Source organism: Leptodactylus fuscus, chromosome 6 (genome assembly GCF_031893055.1).
Source record: "Leptodactylus fuscus isolate aLepFus1 chromosome 6, aLepFus1.hap2, whole genome shotgun sequence".
Lineage (NCBI taxonomy): Eukaryota > Metazoa > Chordata > Amphibia > Anura > Leptodactylidae > Leptodactylus > Leptodactylus fuscus.
This window is the reverse complement of record NC_134270.1, coordinates 168,371,958-168,392,646: the sequence shown is the minus strand read 5'-3', so window position 1 is coordinate 168,392,646 and position 20,689 is coordinate 168,371,958. Positions and strand designations below refer to the sequence as shown.

The 20,689-nt window shown below is 45.4% G+C and overlaps 1 protein-coding gene across 1 annotated transcript in view; it reads left to right on the top strand.

The window, feature by feature from the left end:
• The window catches only part of LOC142209163 (uncharacterized), a 35,675-nt gene extending 17,628 nt beyond the window's left edge, over window positions 1–18,047 (top strand). The window contains exons 7-9 of the mRNA XM_075278094.1: window positions 5,804–5,881; window positions 14,384–14,467; window positions 17,823–18,047. Of these exons, the coding sequence (XP_075134195.1) occupies window positions 5,804–5,881; window positions 14,384–14,467; window positions 17,823–18,047 (387 nt within the window). The remainder of the gene's footprint in view (window positions 1–5,803; window positions 5,882–14,383; window positions 14,468–17,822) is intronic.
• The last annotated feature ends 2,642 nt before the right edge of the window (window positions 18,048–20,689 follow it).

The window sequence follows — 20,689 nt, the reverse complement described above, 5'->3', positions numbered from 1 at the left end:
GCCACTCATGGATGTGAAACTGAGGCAGCTGACTTTGTGGCACCCTAGGGTTTTGTAGCTGGTATTCCATCAAAGGTCTCTGCTGCTCAACCACTCTATTCAACATCTGAAACATTGAGTTCCAGCGTGTGGGGACGTCGCACAAAAGCCGGTGTTGTGGCACATGCAGGCGTTGCTGGAGAGATTTTAAGCTAGCAGCGGCTACTGTCGACTTGCGAAAGTGGGCGCACATGCGCCGCACTTTCACCAGTAGCTCTGGAACATTGGGGTAGCTCTTTAGGAAACGTTGCACCACTAGGTTGAAGACGTGGGCCAGGCATGGAACATGTTGGAGTCCGGCAAGCTCCAGAGCTGCTACCAGGTTCCGGCCGTTATCACAAACGACCATGCCTGTGCCCAGGTGCAGCGGCTCAAACCATATTGCCGTCTCATCGAGGAGGGCATCCCTCACCTCGGAGGCAGTGTGCTGTCTGTCCCCCAAGCTGATCAGCTTCAGCACAGCCTGCTGACGTCTACCAACGCCAGTGCTGCAACGTTTCCAACTCGTAGCTGGGGTCAATCTAACAGCGGAGGAGGAGGCGGTGGCGGAGGAGGAGGCGGTGGCGGAGGAGGAGGCGGTAGAGGAGGAGGAGGAGGGGGGTGTTCTTCTCGTGTCCCTGCCAGGAATGTTAGGCGGGGAGACGAGGTACACCGGGCCAGTTTGGGAAGCAGTCCCAGCCTCAACTACATTCACCCAGTGTGCCGTCAGTGAAATGTAGCGTCCCTGTCCGCATGCACTTGTCCACGCGTCGGTGGTCAAGTGGACCTTTGTGCAAAGCGCGGAACTAAGGGCCCGCCTGATGTTGAGTGACACGTGCTGGTGCAAGGTGGGGACGGCACACCGGGAGAAGTAGTGACGGCTAGGGACGGCATAGCGTGGTGCCGCAGTTGCCATCAGGTCCAGGAAGGCGGGAGTTTCAACAAGCCGGAAAGCCAACATCTCCTGGGCCAGCAGTTTAGCGATGTTGGCGTTCAAGGCTTGCGCGTGTGGGTGGTTAGCAGTGTATTTCTGCCGCCACTCCAATGTCTGAGAGATGGTGGGTTGTTGTAAAGAAGCGCCTGATGGTGCCTTTGATGGTGCAGGAGAAGGAGATAAGACAGGAACAGGGGAGGATGAGGGAGAAGTCAACAGTGGCGGAGGCAGATGAAGTGGTGTCCTGGCTCGTCCTCTGGAGTGCATCGCCAGCACAGTCAGCAGTGGCAGTGGCAGAGGCAGTGGCGTGAACGGCAGGCGGCCTTTGTCCTGCCGTTGCTGCCTGCCACTGATTCCAGTGCTTGGATTCCAAATGATGGCGCATTGAAGTGGTGGACAGGTTGCTCTTCTCAGAGCCCCTAATCAATTTCGAGAGGCAAATTGTGCAGACAACACTATATCTGTCCTCGGCGCATTCCTTGAAAAACTCCACACCTTCGAGAAACGTGCCCTCGAGGTGGGAGTTTTTCGGGGCTGGGTACGAACTGGAACATCTTGGGAGATTCCGGGTGTGGCCTGGCTTCGCCTAAGCTGCTGACCTCTGCCTCTGCCTCTAGCTACCCTTTTTGGTGCTGCACCTGCCTCACATCCACACTACTTTCCCCGCTTGACATCCCCCCTGTCCAGGTCGGGTCAGTGTCCTCATCATCCACCACTTCCTCTTCCAACTCCTGTCTCATCTCCTCCTCCCGCACAATGCGCCGGTCAACTGGATGCCCTGACGGCAACTGCGTCACATCATCGTCGATGAGGGTGGGTTGCTGGTCATCCACCACCAAATCGAACGGAGATGGAGGAGACTCTAGTGTTTGAGCATCTGGACTCAGATGCTCCTCTGTTAGGTTCGTGGAATCGTGACATCGAGAGGCAGGTTGAGGGACAATGAAAGGAGCGGAGAACAGCTCTGGGGAGCAGGGACAGTTGGGGTTATTGTTCTGTGAAGCTTGGGAATTTTGGGAGGAAGGAGGACAAGACTGTTGGGTAATAGGAGGAGAGGAGGCAGAGTCTGACTGGCTGCTGGACAATGTGCTGTAAGCGTTCTCTGACAGCCATTGCAAGACCTGTTCCTGGTTCTCGGGCCTACTAAGGTTTGTACCCTGCAGTTTAGTTAATGTGGCAAGCAACCCTGGCACTGTGGAGTGGCGCAATGCTTGCTGCCCCACAGGAGTAGGCACGGGACGCCTTGTGGCTTCACTGCTACCTTGCTCCCCAAAACCATTCCCCCGACCTCGCCCACGGCCTCGTCCACGTCCCTTTCCGGGAGCCTTGCGCATTTTGAATTCCCAGTTAGAAATTGGCACTATATACCAGTAGCAAAAATTGTGGGTGCACGTAACCCCAATATATTCTTTGAATTCCCAGTCAGAAACTGGCACTATATGGCAGTAGCAAGAAATGAGGGTATTTATAACCCCAATATATTCTTTGAATTCCCAGTCAGACAATGGCACTGTATACCAGTAGCAAAAATTGTGGGTGCACGTAACCCCAATATATTCTTTGAATTCCCAGTCAGACAATGGCACTATATGGCAGTAGCAAAAATAGTGGGTGTATATAGCCCCAATTCTATTGCTAGGGGACTTGCAGGGTATTTCTGGGGTGAAGGTGGGGGGGCACACCGTTGGAACGGGTATCGGGGGTATATATCGGGTATACGGGAATACACTGTCAGTGTATTCCATTCAGGATCCTGGGAAAGCTGGGTTGCGGCGATTGAGCCCGTCAGTGCCACGTTACACTGACAAGCTTCTCCCTGGAATTTAGCTCTTACAAGAGCTGTTGGTTGTCTTCTCCTTCCTATCCTAGCCTGTCCCTGCCTACCCAGAATCTAAGCCCTAGCTAGCTGGACGGAAACCTCTGTCCCCGGTGAATTGCAAGCTCAGAATGACGCGAAGCTGGGCGGCGCTGTTCTTTTAAATTAGAGGTCACATGTTTTCGGCAGCCAATGGGTTTTGCCTACTTTTTTCAACGTCACCGGTGTCGTAGTTCCTGTCCCACCTACCCTGCGCTGTTATTGGAGCAAAAAAGGCGCCAGGGAAGGTGGGAGGGGAATCGAGTAATGGCGCACTTTACCACGCGGTGTTCGATTCGATTCGAACATGCCGAACAGCCTAATATCCGATCGAACATGAGTTCGATAGAACACTGTTCGCTCATCTCTACTCGAGACGGCTCTGTAATATATTTATGTGCAAAAGCGTGCCCTATGGCAGTACAGTAGTTACATCATAGCAGATAAACAGGTAATAAATTGTCTCACCACCCTGAGATTAAAAGCACAGCAATTGTGTGCAGTGAGAGAAGGCAATAAGTAGGGGCAATGCTTAAAGGGATTCTACCATTGAAATGAATTTTTTTGGCGATCACACGTCAGAATAGCCTTTAGAAAGGCTATTTGTCTTTTACCTTTAGACGTGGTCTCCATTGTGCCGTTCCTTAGAAATACCGTTTTTTACCAGTATGCAAATTAGTTCTCTCACAGCGATGGGGGCGGGCCCCAGTGCTGAAAATGCGATGGGGGCGTCCCCACTGCTGCTTGAGAACTGCTCCAGTGACGCCTCTATCTTCGGCTGGATCCTCCCCTTTTTTCGTCATCTTCCTCCTGCGTCACCTCCGACGTCTGTGCAGTGAGACACTAGCAGAGCCGACTGCAAATGCCGGCCGGCGGCCATTTTTGGGAGGCCGCTCTTGTAGTTTAATGCAGGAGCAGCCTCCCAAAAAATGGCCACCGGCATGCGCACTCGGCTCTGCTCGTGTCTCACGGGCAGAGCCAACTGTGCAGGCGTCGGAGGTGACGCAGGAGGAAGGTGACAGAGAAGGGGAAGATCCAGCCGAAGATAGAGGCTTCGCTGGAGCGTGTTCTCAAGCAGCAGTGGGGACACCCCCATCATGTTTTCAGTGCTGGGGCCCGCCCCCATCGCTGCAAGAGAACTAATTTGCATACTGGTAAAAAACGGTATTTCTAAGGAACGGCGCAGCGGAGACCACGTCTAAAGGTAAGAGACAAATAGCCTTTCTAAAGGTTATTCCGACGTGTGATCGCCAAAAAAATTCATTTCAATGGTAGAATCCCTTTAAAGGGGTTTTTGCAGCAGAATTTTTTTATTTTTTAGGAAGGTCTGTTGGTGCTAGAAATGGGTTAATGAATAAACCTATATACCTTGCAGTTTGGAGTGATTTCTGGGTGTCTCTATTTGGTGCTGGCATACTCTGCATTTGTTTCCATGGTGAACCTTCCTGCTCTGCAGTTTCCTGTGTAGCTTCTACTCTAGTTCCCTCTCACTCAGCCCCCCTCCTCTGTCACTCCGTTAGACTCCCCTTCCCTGTCTCCCTAGCTTAGTGTTACGGTTCTGTCTATATATATATATATATATATATATATATATATATATATATGAAAATATTTTAACAATGACAGAACCGCTGGACTGCAGACACTGCAGTGAGGTCCACAAGCCCCAGGGGGAAGGGGCGGCCATGTGCCTGAAAGGCTAACCAGCAGATAACTGCACTGGCAGTGGTGTTTGTGCGGTTCTGGTGTGAACTAACTGCAAGCACACTGTCACCAGTTAACCTCACTGGGAGAGTGCACCTGTGCAAAGCCGCTGGGTGAAGCTTAATGAAGCCTTGCACAAAACCTCTGCTAAAATACAGCAGAGGGACAGGCACTAGTACAAGCTTCAGCCTGCTACACAGGAAAGACTGCCAGGGGTTAAACGTCACCCCTGGTCAGTAACACAAAGGGCTCCAAAACAGCTAGGGAACAACAATATGATTGGACAGTACCAATAGGCTATCTGATTCCCACTGGCAGAGCCAAGGTATCCTAGCTTTGATCCCTAGCCCTGACTTCCTGTCTGAAATTTTAGTCAAAGTGTGAGCACCGGGCGGGTGTCGGCTCACATTATATAAAGGCTAGTCCCCGCCCAACAGGGGCGGTGGCATGACGTCACCGATCATGCTCAGTATGGCCAAAATGGGACTTAGCCTCTGAGCGGACCCAAAATGTCTGAGCATGCTCAGTAGGGAAAGAATGGCACTTAGCCTTTGAGCAGCTCCAAAATGTCTGAGCATGCTCAGTGGGCCGAAAGTTGGACTTAGACTCCAGACATCTCACTGCACAACGCCGAGGGCGAGGTTTGGATTGGCCCGCAGGTGGCGCTATGCGCTGGACGGGAAGCCTGCGGGAACCCAATCCTAACACTTAGCGATCCCACCCATTACTAGCCCCTCCCCCGTCTCCCTATCTTAGTGATCCTGCTCATTACTATCCCCTCCCACCCTCTACCTAGTGTTTTTCAGCCCTAAACAGTACGTCCAAATGTAAAGCACCATGGAATTAATGGTGCTATATAAATAAACAATAATAATAATACGTGGTATGATAAGATTTTAATGGTGGATTCCTTGGAAGATTGTTGGATGACACCCCTCATAGGTGAGCACAGATTGTGAAAGTCTTCACTCACACAGAGATATATCCTAAAAGCCGAATACTCCGAACCCATGATCAAAAATTTCTGTGTCTCTAACCCTTGGTATATGGAAGAAAATGGTCTCAAATAAAGATATAATTGAATTCCCACTAAAGCACATAGAAACCTATGAGGTCCCCTCCATTGTCTCTACAGATATAGCACCATGCATGTGGTTGTGGCTGAGCCTGGTACTGCATGGCGTCCATCGCCTGTGACATTACAACTATATGGTACCATTTTCTGATCTGTTTCCTGTGTACAAAAATAAGCATATGAAGAATGAAATAAGAATCTGTTATCTTTGCTTTAGAGGCTGAATGAGCTGATAAGATGGTGTCTCGGAGCCCTGGTCTTCTTGGGTAACAAGGTTCATCTACTTATGGTATTGGTAAGTTGGAATTCATTTAATGCATGTTCTTATTCCACAAACCACTTAAAGGAAATCACATGTTTTGCATATTCTTTTTTTTTAACTCTACACTTATTAGTTTCATGAAAAATTTTACTAGAGTTAAAATCCAATCCAATAGAGGGCTCTTATTAAATATAGTGTCAGATCCGCCATGTTGGAATGTAATCTGTCCACTGACTGTCCACAGAGTGCATTACATTATTTTGACTGGTCAAGTTACCCTTTCAGTGTCAAATCTCATTTTGTTAATCATTTTCTGCAACAGAGTGTTGTTCCAAAAAATATCTAAAACCTGCTCACACTCACTCCGTCACTCACTCCGTCACTCACTCACTCAGTCCTGTCTGACTGTTATACAGGTTTGTTACTATATAATTTTGACTGGCCAGGTCACCCTTTGAGTGCCAAATTTATACCTCTCTTGGACCTGTTGTTCTAAATAGGTATTTTTGAGAAAGCATACGCATAATCTGCTATCACTCACTTAATCTAATCTGACTCTGTGACGTAGTGTGTTATTACATCATTATGACTGGCCTAGCCATTTGAGCCCAAATCTCAGTGTGTTAGAGGGAACCTGTCACATATTATTTGCACCCAAAAAACAGACCCTAGCACGTGAAGTATTATTAAATGACTTTTACTATCATGACCTATCATGACCTTAAATTACCTGAATGATGTGGCAAAGTCAGGCTGTAGAGGTTGTTTGCAACATAAATCAACCACAATGACAAAACATGACCTGCATGACTAGGTGAACCGGTTCCCCGCTCCCTGACTACTCGGGGTTCATTTACATGCAGAGAATAATCTTCACTTTAACACATCAATCAGGTAATTCAGTTGCATAATAGTAAAGCCATGAATTGATGTTTCCCCTGCAAGGGCTTATTTGGGATGCAAAAAACAGGTTTCTTTAACCACTTCCGGACCGCCCATAGAGTATATACGTCCGGATAGTGCTTGCCTAGTTCTGACAGGACGTATCGGTACATCCAGTCAGAACACAGTAGCTGCACGGAGAACGTGCTGCTGCTGAAGCTGGGAGCCGGCTGTAACTTCAGCCAGAGCTCCCAGAGAGATGGCAGGGAAGGTTTATTACCTCCCCTGCCTTCTCGGTTGCTGTGTATATGAGTTGCCCCGGCTCGGCCTATGTAGATTCACGGTGCGAGCAGGCCCAACACCGGGGGCGGCAGCGCCTTGAAAAAGGGGAGTTTTAAGCAAAAATGGATGAAAGAAAAATAAAGAAAAATAAAAGCTTGTCGTGACGCCAGTTGGGGTTTCGGCTTGAGGTGAAGCCGGGCACTGTAGGCAGGGCCTCTGGGAATAGGTGGTGATGCAGTGCTAGATGTTATACCCTCCCCAACCAGGGCAGGTCCCAGGGCCAGATGATATAGGTGAAGAAGGGATGATTTCCAGGAGGAGTAATAGAGGATCGATGAAAGAATACAGTCCAGACAGGGGTTAACCAAACACTTACAGTTTACTTCTGTAGTCAGCAGGAGATACCAGATGTTACAGGAGGATTCACCTTGCTCCAGTATAGTGAGGTGCCAGTCTTCCCTTTTACCACTAGTATGATTCAGCCTTCCATTGCTGCTCACACTCTCTAATAGGCTTCATCTGGTCCTGGGTTCCAGGAGCTCAGAGGTTAAGTACAACTGGGTAGATCCCCCTTCTGGACAGCAGGTAACGCGAGTTCTTTGGGATGCTGGATGCAGACACCCCAACTCTGTATGTTACTGAGCCTCCAGGAATCTTGCATTCACAAGGCCTCAGTCCAGTGAGTTTCTCAATGTTATTAGTGATTCACACACTAGTTAGGAATTGATGGTCCTATGACTGCAGCTCCATCCCTACAAGGTCTTGTCTCACCTCTGCAGGTCTCCGGCCTCCTGTGCTATCACACCATGCAGCTTGCAGCACACACTGCACCTCCACACACCTCTGCTCTCTCCTGCACACACTCTCACTCTCTGACCTGGAACTGAAAGAGACCCTCTTCCAGTCTGTAGCTCCACCCCTCTTCCTAAAGGGACAGTGTCTGTGGAACTTTGTGTATGCTAACAGGGTGACTGGATCTCACTATACCTTCACAGTACACAGTATAGATCACATAAGATGACATTTGTAGTGTCCCACACCCTGTGGGGCGCTACATATACAGCACTCAATGAGCGCTGTATACACAGCTATGGACGCTGCCATAATTCAGCCGCCCTCTGACCCAGCGGTTACATGATCCGCCAAGAGCAGAGTCTTGCAAGAGCTGCTGGGTCCTACAGGACCCCAGATCAGCTCAGTAAGCACTGTATACAGTGTGCGGGAGGCTGGATTCCTCCTGCATCTGGGGTTAAATGTAGCAGCCCCAGTTATAGGAGAAATCAGCCTCCAGTACAAAAAAAAGTGATCAGATGTCCCCAAAGGTCTCTTATCACCTTATGGGGACACAATCTGAAAAAAAAAAAAAAAAATAATAATAATAAAAAAGTTTTTAAAAAAATTGAAATAAAATAAAAAAAATTAATAATACACTAATAAAATGGCGTTATTAAAGGTTATAGCCCCACCCCCAACGACACCATACAAAATAAAAATTACCGTAATGGAGAGGAAAAACTATTTTATAAAGTTTTTCAGTAGCACTTTGTGTTATTAAATAAAAAAATAAAAAAATAATAAAGTGAAAACCAGACACAATTTCCCTCCTATTATGTTTATATTTTCCCGGATATAAAAAAAAATGAAAACACATTTGAAAATAAAAACAACATAAAAATAAAGCCCTATGTGTCCCTGAAAAAAGACGCAAAAATTAGTTGAATGAGACGTACAAGAAAAATGTTACAGGCCTAGTGGAAGCTCAGGGGTGGTGATGGTGGTGGTGGCAGTTGCAGATACAATTCCAATGTTACTACTATTGGCAGCAACAGCTACATATCTCGTGTGTTTCTTTTGTATATTATTGATTTGCAATTCCATGGTAAGCTGCAAGATTTGAAAGTGGAAAATTAGCCATGGGGATGCCAGAACTAATCTAGGATCTCTCCGTATTCACATGAAAAATCATCACCAGATTCTTTGGGAAAAAAATATTTGGCAATGGCATTGGCAGGGAAAGTAAGAGACTATTGTACTCCTTCTGTGCATGATCTTCCTTGTAGGAAGGTCACATCTGTACCATGCATAAGAGAATTATTGACCTAGAAACTGAAATATGCACCCAGTTATCTAGGTGTTCTATAACTTAACTCGCACCAGTGCAGTCCTTACCAGACCACTCAGTGGATTCCACTGTGCTTCCTCATCTGATGGCTTGCGCTCAACCTGAGTAAAGGACATCAACCTGAGCAGAAGATACCTAGCCATAATGCACGTGCGGCATACAGGGAACATCCCCATGTCACCTGTGTACTGTCCGACTGATTGCAGCATGGTCGTCTGCAACTGGCCTCAGAGAACACAAAATGGACTAGATAGAATTCTAGGAGATCTGACAGTGTCATACAGCAAGTCAATATTTGCAGAGTTGACCCTTCTTCTTCAGGACCTCTGCAATTCTCCCTGGCAGCTCTCAATCAACTTCTGGACCAAATCCTGACTGATAGCAGTCCATTCTTGCACAATCAATGCTTGCATTTTGTCAGAATTTGTAGGTTTTTGTTTGTCCATCCGTCTCTTGATGATTGACCACAAGTTCTCAATGGGATTAATATCTGGGGATTTTCCAGGCCATGGACCCAAAATCTCTATGTTTTGTTCCCTGAGCCATTTAGTTATCACCTTTGCTTTATGGCAAGGTGCTCCATCATGCTGGAAAAGGCATTGTTGATCGCCAAACTGCTCTTGGACGGTTGGGAGAAGTTGATCTTGGAGAACATTCTGGTACCATTTTTTATTCATGGCTGTGTTTTTAGGCAAGACTGTGAGAGAGCCGATTCCCTTGGCTGAGAAGCAACCCCGCACATGAATGGTTTCAGGATGCTTTACAGTTGGCATGAGACAAGACTGGTGGTAGCGCTCACCTCGTCTTCTCCGAATAAGCTGTTTTACAGATGCCCCAAACAATCGAAAAGGGGATTCATCAGAGAAAATGACTTTACCCCAGTCCTCAGCCGTCCACTCCCTGTACCTTTTGCAGAATATCAGTCTGTCCCTGATGTTTTTTCTGGAGAGAAGTGGCTTCTTTGCTGCCCTCCTTGAGACCAGGCCTTGCTCCAAGATTCTCCGCCTCACAGTGCGTGCAGATGCACTCACACCTGCCTGCTGCCATTCCTGAGCAAGCTCTGCACTACTGGTAGCCCGATCCCGCAGCTGAAACACTTTTACGAGACGGTCCTGGCGCTTGCTGGTCTTTCTTGGGCACCCTGGAGCCTTTTTGCCAACAATGGAACCTCTCTCCTTGAAGTTCTTGATGATGCGATAGATTGTTGACTGAGGTGCAGTCTTTCTAGCTGCGATACTCTTCCCTGTTAGGCCATTTTTGTGCAGTGCAATGATGACTGCACGTGTTTCTTTAGAGATAACCATGGTTAACAGAAGAGAAATAATGATGCCAAGCACCAGCCTCCTTTTAAAGTGTCCAGTGGTGTCATTCTTACTTAATCATGACAGATTGATCTCCAGCCCTGTCCTCATCAACACCCACACCTGTGTTAATGGAGCAATCACTGAAACGATGTTAGCTGGTCCTTTTAAGGCAGGGCTGCAATGATGTTGAAATGTGTTTTGGGGGATAAAGTTCATTTTCTAGGCAAATATTGACTTTGCAAGTAATTGCTGTTAAACTGATTAGAGATGAGCGAACAGTGTTCTATCGAACACATGTTCGATCGGATATCAGGCTGTTCGATGTGTTCGATTCGAATCGAACATCACGTGGCAAACTCCAAAAAAATTTGATTCCCCTCCCACCTTCCCTGGCGCTTTTTTTGAACCAATAACAGCGCAGGGGAGGTGGGACAGGAACTACGACACCAGAGGCATCGAAAAAAATCGGAAAAAGTCATTGGCTGCCGAAATCAGGTGACCTCCATTTTAGACGAATAGTGGATTTCAAATCCGGGTCATATGAGAATGTGAACTTTGTGACTAAGAGACAGGGATAGCTGTACAGGCAGGGATAGCTAGGGATAACCTTTATTTAGGTAGGAATGTTATTAAAAATAACTTTTTGGGGCTCTATCGGGGGTGTAATTGTGATTTTTGTGACATAAACTTTTTCCAATAGGAATGCATTGGCCAGTGCTGATTGGCCAGAGTACGGAACTCGACCAATCAGCGCTGGCTCTGCTGGAGGAGGCGGAGTCTAAGATCGCTCCACACCAGTCTCCATTCAGGTCCGACCTTAGACTCCGCCTCCTCCGGCAGAGCCAGCGCTGATTGGCCGAAGGCTGGTCAATGCATTCCTATGTGAATTCAGAGACTTAGCAGTGCTGAGCAATCTGATGTAGCAGAGCCGAGGGTGCACTAGAACCCCTGTGCAAACTCAGCTCACGCTAATAGAATGCATTGGCCAGCGCTGATTGGCCAATGCATTCTATTAGCCCGATGAAGTAGAGCTGAATGTGTGTGCTGATTGGTCGAATTCCGTACTCTGGCCAATCAGCGCTGATTGGCCAATGCATTCTATTAGCCCGATGAAGTAGAGCTGAATGTGTGTGCTAAGCACACACATTCAGCTCTACTTCATCGGGCTAATAGAATGCATTGGCCAGCGCTGATTGGCCAGAGTACGGAATTCGACCAATCAGCACTGGCTCTGCTGGAGGAGGCGGAGTCTAAGATCGTTCCACACCAGTCTCCATTCAGGTCCGACCTTAGACTCCGCCTCCTCCGGCAGAGCCAGCGCTGATTGGCCGAAGGCTGGTCAATGCATTCCTATGTGAATGCAGAGACTTAGCAGTGCTGAGCCAGTTCTGCTCAACTACACATCTGATGTAGCAGAGCCGAGTGTGCACACTCGGCTCTGCTACATCAGATGTAGCAATCTGATGTAGCAGAGCCAAGGGTGCACTAGAACCCCTGTGCAAACTCAGCTCACGCTAATAGAATGCATTGGCCAGCGCTGATTGGCCAATGCATTCTATTAGCCCGATGAAGTAGAGCTGAATGTGTGTGCTGATTGGTCGAATTCCGTACTCTGGCCAATCAGCGCTGATTGGCCAATGCATTCTATTAGCCCGATGAAGTAGAGCTGAATGTGTGTGCTAAGCACACACATTCAGCTCTACTTCATCGGGCTAATAGAATGCATTGGCCAGCGCTGATTGGCCAGAGTACGGAATTCGACCAATCAGCGCTGGCTCTGCTGGAGGAGGCGGAGTCTAAGATCGCTCCACACCAGTCTCCATTCAGGTCCGACCTTAGACTCCGCCTCCTCCGGCAGAGCCAGCGCTGATTGGCCGAAGGCTGGCCAATGCATTCCTATGCGAATGCAGAGACTTAGCAGTGCTGAGCCAGTTCTGCTCAACTACACATCTGATGTAGCAGAGCCGAGTGTGCATCAGATGTGTAGTTGAGCAGAACTGGCTCAGCACTGCTAAGTCTTTGCATTCGCATAGGAATGCATTGGCCAGCCTTCGGCCAATCAGCGCTGGCTCTGCCGGAGGAGGCGGAGTCTAAGGTCGGACCTGAATGGAGACTGGTATGGAGCGATCTTAGACTCTGCCTCCTCCAGCAGAGCCAGCGCTGATTGGTCGAATTCCGTACTCTGGCCAATCAGCGCTGGCCAATGCATTTCTATGGGGAAAAGTTAGCTTGCGAAAATCGCAAGCTGACAGGGATTTCCATGAAATAAAGTGACTTTTATGCCCCCAGACATGCTTCCCCTGCTGTCCCAGTGTCATTCCAGGGTGTTGGTATCATTTCCTGGGGTGTCAGTGGACTTGGTGACCCTCCAGACACGGATTTGGGTTTCCCCCTTAACGAGTATATGTTCCCCATAGACTATAATGGGGTTCGAAACCCGTTCGAACACTCGAACAGTGAGCGGCTGTTCGAATCGAATTTCGAACCTCGAACATTTTAGTGTTCACTCATCTCTAAAGCTGATCACTTTTTATAACATTCTGGAGTATATGCAAATTGCCATTAGAAAAACTGAAGCGGTAGACTTTGTAAAAATTAATATTTGTATCATTCTCAAAACTTTTGGCCATGACTGTAGATAGAGATGTCGGAGCCTTGACAATGTTATACAGTGTGTTTTATAAATAGTCATTGGAGCCCTGACAGTGTCATACACTGTGTTTTATACATAGTCATTGGAGCCCTGACAGTGTCATACACTATGTTTTATAGATAGGTTCCTAGGAGCCCTGGCAGTGTCATACACTGTTTTATACATAGTCAGTGGAGCCCTGACAGTGTCATACACTATGTTTTATACATAGTCATTGGAGCCCTGACAATGTCATACACTATTTTTTATACATAGAGTCAGTGGAGCCATGACAGTGTCATACACTGTTTTATACATAGTCAGTGGAGCCCTGGCAGTGTCATACACTGTTTTATACATAGTCAGTGGAGCCCTGACAATGTCATACACTATTTTTTATACATAGAGTCAGTGGAGCCATGACAGTGTCATACACTGTTTTATACATAGTCAGTGAAGCCCTGGCAGTGTCATACACTGTTTTATACATAGTCAGTGGAGCCCTGACAGTGTCATACACTATGTTTTATAGATAGGTTCCTAGGAGCCCTGGCAGTGTCATACACTATTTTATACATAGCCAGTGAAGCCCTGACAGTGTCATACACTATGTTTTATACATAGTCATTGGAGCCCTGACAGTGTCATACACTATGTTTTATAGATAGGTTCCTAGGAGCCCTGACAGTGTCATACACTGTTTTATACATAGTCAGTGGAGCCCTGACAGTGTCATACACTATGTTTTATACATAGTCATTGGAGCCCTGACAGTGTCATACACTTTTTTATATATATATATATATATATATATATATATATATATATATATATATATATATATAGTCATTGGAGCCCTGACAATGTCATACACTATTTTTTATACATAGAGTCAGTGGAGCCCTGACAGTGTCATACACTGTTTTATACATAGTCAGTGGAGCCCTGACAGTGTCATACACTATGTTGTATACATAGTCATTGGAGCCCTGACAATGTCATACACTATTTTTTATACATAGAGTCAGTGGAGCCCTGACAGTGTCATACACTGTTTTATACATAGTCATTGGAGCCCTGACAGTGTCATACACTGTTTAACCCATTTAAACAATTTACTACAAATTCACTCAACTCAAAACAAATTTGAGACCAAACCAGCCAAAGCTGAAATTAATCTGTAGAGATTTGACCGTATCTACGCCCATCATGTATGACAATATAAAGTAATTACACTGGTTTCTCATTTGTTTCCTTTGTACAAAGTAATTATATATGACAAATGAAATGACATTCTCTCTTGTTTGTTTTAGATACTGAATCTGCTGATAAGAACATGTGACATAGTTAGGAACGTCTTCAATGCCTGCTGGCACATATTGCTGCTTCTAGGAGTGGTAAGTCTGAACTCTTTTAATGCCTGTCCTTGTTCCATGGGCTGCTAGGGAATGTTCACTTTTGCTCAGACATTTTGGACACAATATTTTGCACAATGAATTTCATGACAATTCTTTACTGAGGTCAGAGCTACATCTTACTGATACAGATCTCCAAATCAAAAGCATATATGTATAGTTAATGGATAAAATTCTGTTTACCTTAATCCACCACTAGAGGACGCTTTGGAGTTTGCTGCTAAATTAAACAGGTAACAAAGGTAAACAGGTAAAAAATTGTCTCAACACTTCTGAGATGTGCAGCACAGAATGGTGTGCAGTGAGTGAGGGCAATAAGAAGAAGACCAAAATGGCTAACTCTTAAATACCCAGGAAGATGATAGAATTTGCACTGACTGTCTCTGATGAGACTTGTAGAGTCTTTGGTACTATGGAGTCTGTAAGATCCCAGTCCATTGATGTTTCTACTGGCCTCATCAGACATTAGACGAGTTCCCTGAAACCCTGACGTACTGAAACTGCTTAGCAGAGACCATGCCCTGTACATGAGTAAGCAACACCTTTGTTGCATTGTGTCTAGTCATCTCTGAGAAATTGCAGACTGAGGGACTAAAGCATATTACACCTGTACTATTAACACTCTAAGCCCCCTCTCACACGATTGTATGAGAGGGCAGTCTGCTATCCGGATTTTTGCTAGATAGCACACTGACCCATTCATTTCTATAGGCCCATACACATGACAATGAATTACATAGTCACATGTGTGGGCTAACAGTGTGTGACACAGGTGACATTCATGTGTCGCCCATGCGTTGCCCATACTGTTCATTCATGGTTGCCAGTTAGTGCACTCTCAGGTCTCCTAGGAACCTATCTATAAAGCATAGTGTAGAATACTCTTAGGGCTCCTAGGAACCTATCTATAAAACATAGTGTAGAATACTCTCAGGGCTCCTAGGAACCTATCTATAAAACATAGTGTAGAATACTCTTAGGGCTCCTAGGAACCTATCTATAAAACATAGTGTAGAATACTCTCAGGGCTCCTAGGAACCTATCTATAAAACATAGTGTAGAACACTCTTAGGACTCCTAGGAACCTATCTATAAAACATAGTGTAGAATACTCTCAGGGCTCCTAGGAACCTATCTATTAGAGATGAGTGAGTAGTTAAATACTCGATATTCGATATTCGTTTCGAGTAGCCCCTCAATATTCGACTACTTGAATCAAATATCGAATCCTATTATAGTCTATGGGGGAAAAATGCTGGTTTCAGGGGTAGGCAACATTCGATCAAATTGAACTTACCAAATCCACGAGTGAGGGTCGGGCTGGATTCTCCGAGAAGTCTTCTCTGCGCAGCGTCCCCGCATCGTCATCCAGCAATGAATTCACTCTGCCAGGCATCGGGCCTGGGCAGAGACGACTGCGCATGCCCGCACTACAAGAAAATGGCCGCTTACAGTCAAAGCGGCCATTTTCTTGTAGTGCGGTCATTCACAGTCAGCTCTGCCCAGGCCTGATGTCTAGCAGAGTGAATTCAGAGCCGGAAGACACCACGGGGACACTGCACGGAGAAGACTTCTAAAGGTAGGAGAAGAACCAGCGTTGATTGGCCGACTGTATAGCATTCGGCCAATCAATGCTGGTTCTGCATCAAATTTTTCCATTTAAATAGCGAGTGGTACTCGATCGAGTACGAGTATTTCGAATACCATAGTATTCGATTGAATACCTACTCGATCGAATACTACTCGCTCATCTCTACTATCTATATAACATAGTGTAGAACACTCTTAGGACTCCTAGGAGCCTATTTATCCAAATTTCGAGCTGTCCAAAGCAAACACAGCCAAAGTTATGTCAAAGTGAAAAGTGACATTAATATACTCTGGGGTCTCTCCAAACCCTATAGTATAATAGGTGGAGACCCCGGTGAGTTATAAAAAAAAAAAACCCCAAAAAACATTCATACTCACTTTCTGTTCTGCAGAGTCCCCAGAGTATAATGTGGTGGCCATTTTAGTTCATACAAGATGATTTCTCTATTTGTTTGGCTTTGTAAAAGACAGAAATAATTTGGAATATCCAGAATAAACCTGGATCACGGTGAGCCGATTTGCCCATCTCTAGTCCTGTGGGTAACATGGTGAGACCCCTGTTTGTCTCCCTGAGGGCAATGGACCATTGGATACAATTCTTCTCTAAGGACTATGTTCTGTTTTTCAAGCTGTATGACTCTACTAAGACCTGTGCTGACCACTAGCACTCTATTGTACTAACCACCGAGCCACCGTGCTACCCACTATACTCAACACGGACAACAGATTTGCCACTTACTGGCCCAAAAATCCAGGTAAGGTTTGACATTACATCCTGGGCGACCTCTAGTGGTCGATGTAAAGACTCAGAAACCTGTTATATTAACTATGGCTATAGGTGGTTTAGAGATCTGTATTAGAAAACAAAACTCTGACTGATATGTATATGGGTGCTATGTATAAATAATTTACTATTATAACAGTTGTGTTTTTTACAGCATGTGCAGAGTTATAGGTAACTACTAGGGTTGAGCGATCGGGATCGAAAAAGATAGTATCCCGATCGGCGATCGAGTAAATCTCACGATCGCGATCAGGTTACCATCCCGCCTAAAAAGATCAGGAATGGAATCCGGATCGCTTAACTGACTTACCTGCACAGAACAGCTGCCGCTCCACAGAGCTCCGGGCCGTTGTTCTCTCCTCTCTCTCTTTGCACGCCGGTAGAGCACTGTGCGCACCCTCGCCTCCTTAGGCTAGTGTTACTGCTGGGAGTAGGCGGGGCTTTTTGTGGCTTAGGAGAGTGTGGGCGGGTACAGGGAGGGGAGACGTGAGTGATGCACTCACGTCTCGCTGCCCTGTACGCGCCCACACTCTCCTAAGCCACAACAAGCCCCGCCTTCTCCCAGCATCAGTCACACTAGCCTGGGAGGCAGGGGGGTGCACGGCGCTCTGCCAGCGTGCGAAGAGAGAGAGGAGAGAACAACGGCCTGGAGCTCCGGGGAGTGGTGTACACATCGGGAGAGGAGGCAGCAGCAGTTCTGTGTAGGTAAATGGGGGGGCTAAGTAACAGGCGGATTTTTTAATCACTACACAGCGTGGAGGCTTCAATTTCTGGACTACATGCTGTGTAGTGAATAGGATCGTTTTAAAAATCCGATCTTCGATTATTAAAAAAAATCCCATTGACTTGCATTGGGATCGGGTTCGAATGGAAAATGATCGGAAATCGGATTTTAAAATTGATCCTGAAATCTCAAGATCGGCTGAACCCTAATAACTACATGTATTGTATTGTACCTTTTAGGGATTGTTGATTTGGCAGCAATGGCAAATGCAATTATTGACCAAGGAAGTTTTGGTGGTCTTACAGAACAATGAGCAGCATCTAAGACACCTAAGACATCAGGCTCATCAAAGACCTGAACAGAGCAACGATGCTTTCGATATACTAAATCTATATATGGGCAGATTCGAAATGATCAGTAAGGTCTCTGGATGGATCTTCAATGCTGTTACTAAACTATTTTAACAGAAAATAAAATAACTTGACACAACTGCAATTTATCTTTGGAATTTATTGCTAGAAAGTTTGGTCAGCATAGTCACCTCACTACAATTAGAGGGTCAGAAGAGTCATTTCATTATAATTAGAAAGCAGTTGTCTTATCAAAATAGAGCCGGTCAGGAGTATCATCAAATTATGGTCAGATTGTTGGGAGTCTTCATAATATTACTAGAAGGTGGGGTCAGCAGAGTCACCTTATTAAAATTGGTAGGGAGAGTCAGCAGAGTCACATTGTTGTAATTTTAGGGAAAGATCAGCAGAGTCATCTTAATATTATAGGGAAAGGTCAGCAGAGTCATCTTAATATTATTAGAGGTTAGTGTCAGCAGAGTCATCTTAATATTATTAGAGGTTAGTGTCAGCAGAGTCATCTTAATATTATAGGGAAAGGTCAGCAGAATCACATTATTATTAGAGGTTAGTGTCACCATAGTTATCTTAATATTATTAGAGGGCAGGGTAATCTCATTATTATTAGAGGGTAAGGATTCTGTTTTATTGTTAACACCCTAAGGGTCTGTTCGAACTGAGTTTTTTTGGCAGCGGATTTTGATGCGATGACTCTGAGCTATGAGAAACGCCCCCTCTGACAGTACACGTTTATGGAAGGGTACTATCAGGGTGGAGGCGTTCCTCACAGCCCAGCATTGACACAGTTTTACATCCTCCTCTTCCAGAGTCTATAACTGTTATTACCTCCACTGATATAGCCATACGATTTTTGCAGGACAAATTGTATTTCACCATGTCGCCATTCATTATAATTATATTCAAAATGGGGTGAAATTGGGAAAAATATTGCAGTTGCGCCATGTTGTAAAGGTTTCCATGTACACAGCTGTGTAAGGTGTATTTCTGTAGAGCAAGTGGTCGTTATTATTTATATCGTTTTGGGGAATGTCTGTCCTACTATTCACCTTATTAATAAAAAATGGGGAAGAGTTGTTTGTATTTTTTTTCGTATTTGCTACAACGGGATCAGGCGTTTTCAGACATGATGATAACTGATAGATTTATTTTTATTAATTTTGAATTAATTTCATATGTAAACTAGAGAAAAGGGGGGTGATTTTTAATTTTTTTTCCTAATTTTTTTTAATACTATTATTAGCCCTCCCTAGGTGGCTTGAACTATCCTAGCGTTCCTATGCTACGGATGAGCTCGGCCACTGGGTCTTTCTATTTTTTTTTTTTTAATGTAGATTGTGAGCCCCACATAGAGCTCACAATGTACATTTTTCCCTATCAGTATGTCTTTTTGTAATATGGGATGGAAATCCATGCAAACACGGGGAGAACATACAAACTCCTTGCAGATGGTTTCCTGCCCTTGGCGGGATTTGAACACCAGGACTCCAGCGCTGCAAGGCTGCAGTGCTAACCACTGAACCACCGTGTGGCCCCTTGGGTTTTTCTATTTTTTTCGTTGTGTAGTTTCGTTTTCATGCTCAGTCTTACAACTACAGTATATAATTGCCCTTTATGGCGCACATCTTAATATAAAAATATTTGGGCAACTCAATAGATAAAGTAGAGATCTCTTGACTGAGTCTGAACAGAAGGTCCAATGTGTTGCCAGTTTCCAACAATCCTCAGCTACGCATATGATCATCATCCAGTCTGTCTGAGATGACATGAAGAGACAGACGGATTGGATGGAAACTACATCCACAGAAGACCTGGGCTTAGCTCTCCAAGATGGCGGGAACAACCTCCCTGCCAAAAACTGTCTGCAAGTACCGAGAAGAACTGATGGAAGGCAAAGAGCAAAGGTCACTCCGAATATTGATGGGATTTACATTTCTCTTTTCTTCATTCACTTAATTTTCTTAATTGACAAAAATAAACTATTAACCCTTCTATTTCTGAAACCATTCCTACTGCGTAGTATTTTCCCACGCCTGTCTAAACTTTGTGCACGGTTCTGTATGTGTTTTCAATAAAGACTATAAATTGGATACCTCCTTTGATGGGTTTATTTGGCTTTTTGCATCCATTGTAGGTTATATTCCAGGCTGCAGAATATCTGAGGTTTTATATCTATGACATATGAAATAATTATCCAGGTTGTGTTTGTATACAGGCTGGGGTATTTCCAAACCCACCATTGGGTAGTCCCTTTGTGTCATTGATTTCTTCCCTGTTGTCCACTTGATGTCAGCAGAGCTGTACAGGATGAAAGTCTTCAGTGCTCAGGACGGCACGAAACACGTTCAACTTGCAAATGTATCATATGACATGTGGATGAAGTCTATATAAGCCATATGTGGTACATTTATAAGAATGTGGATATATGGGAACATAATCTGTTATCTATTTGATTCAGGTGTCAATCACAGACTGTGGAGACCCCTAAAAGTTTCCCGTTCGGTTCTAACCCAAAACTTATAAAAATTTTTGGACTAATATGGTTTATGGTTTATTGTGAACCAGTTTGCGAAATCTCTATTATCAATAGCACACCATGTGGTCACTCTTAGTATTGCAAGTGAAACCTAGAGGGCAGGATTTACTAAATAGAAACAAATCTATTATTATAAAAATTGCTGAGAATGGTGGATTAGAATAAACCTGTCGTACTGAATCCATTGATTCCCCACCACTCC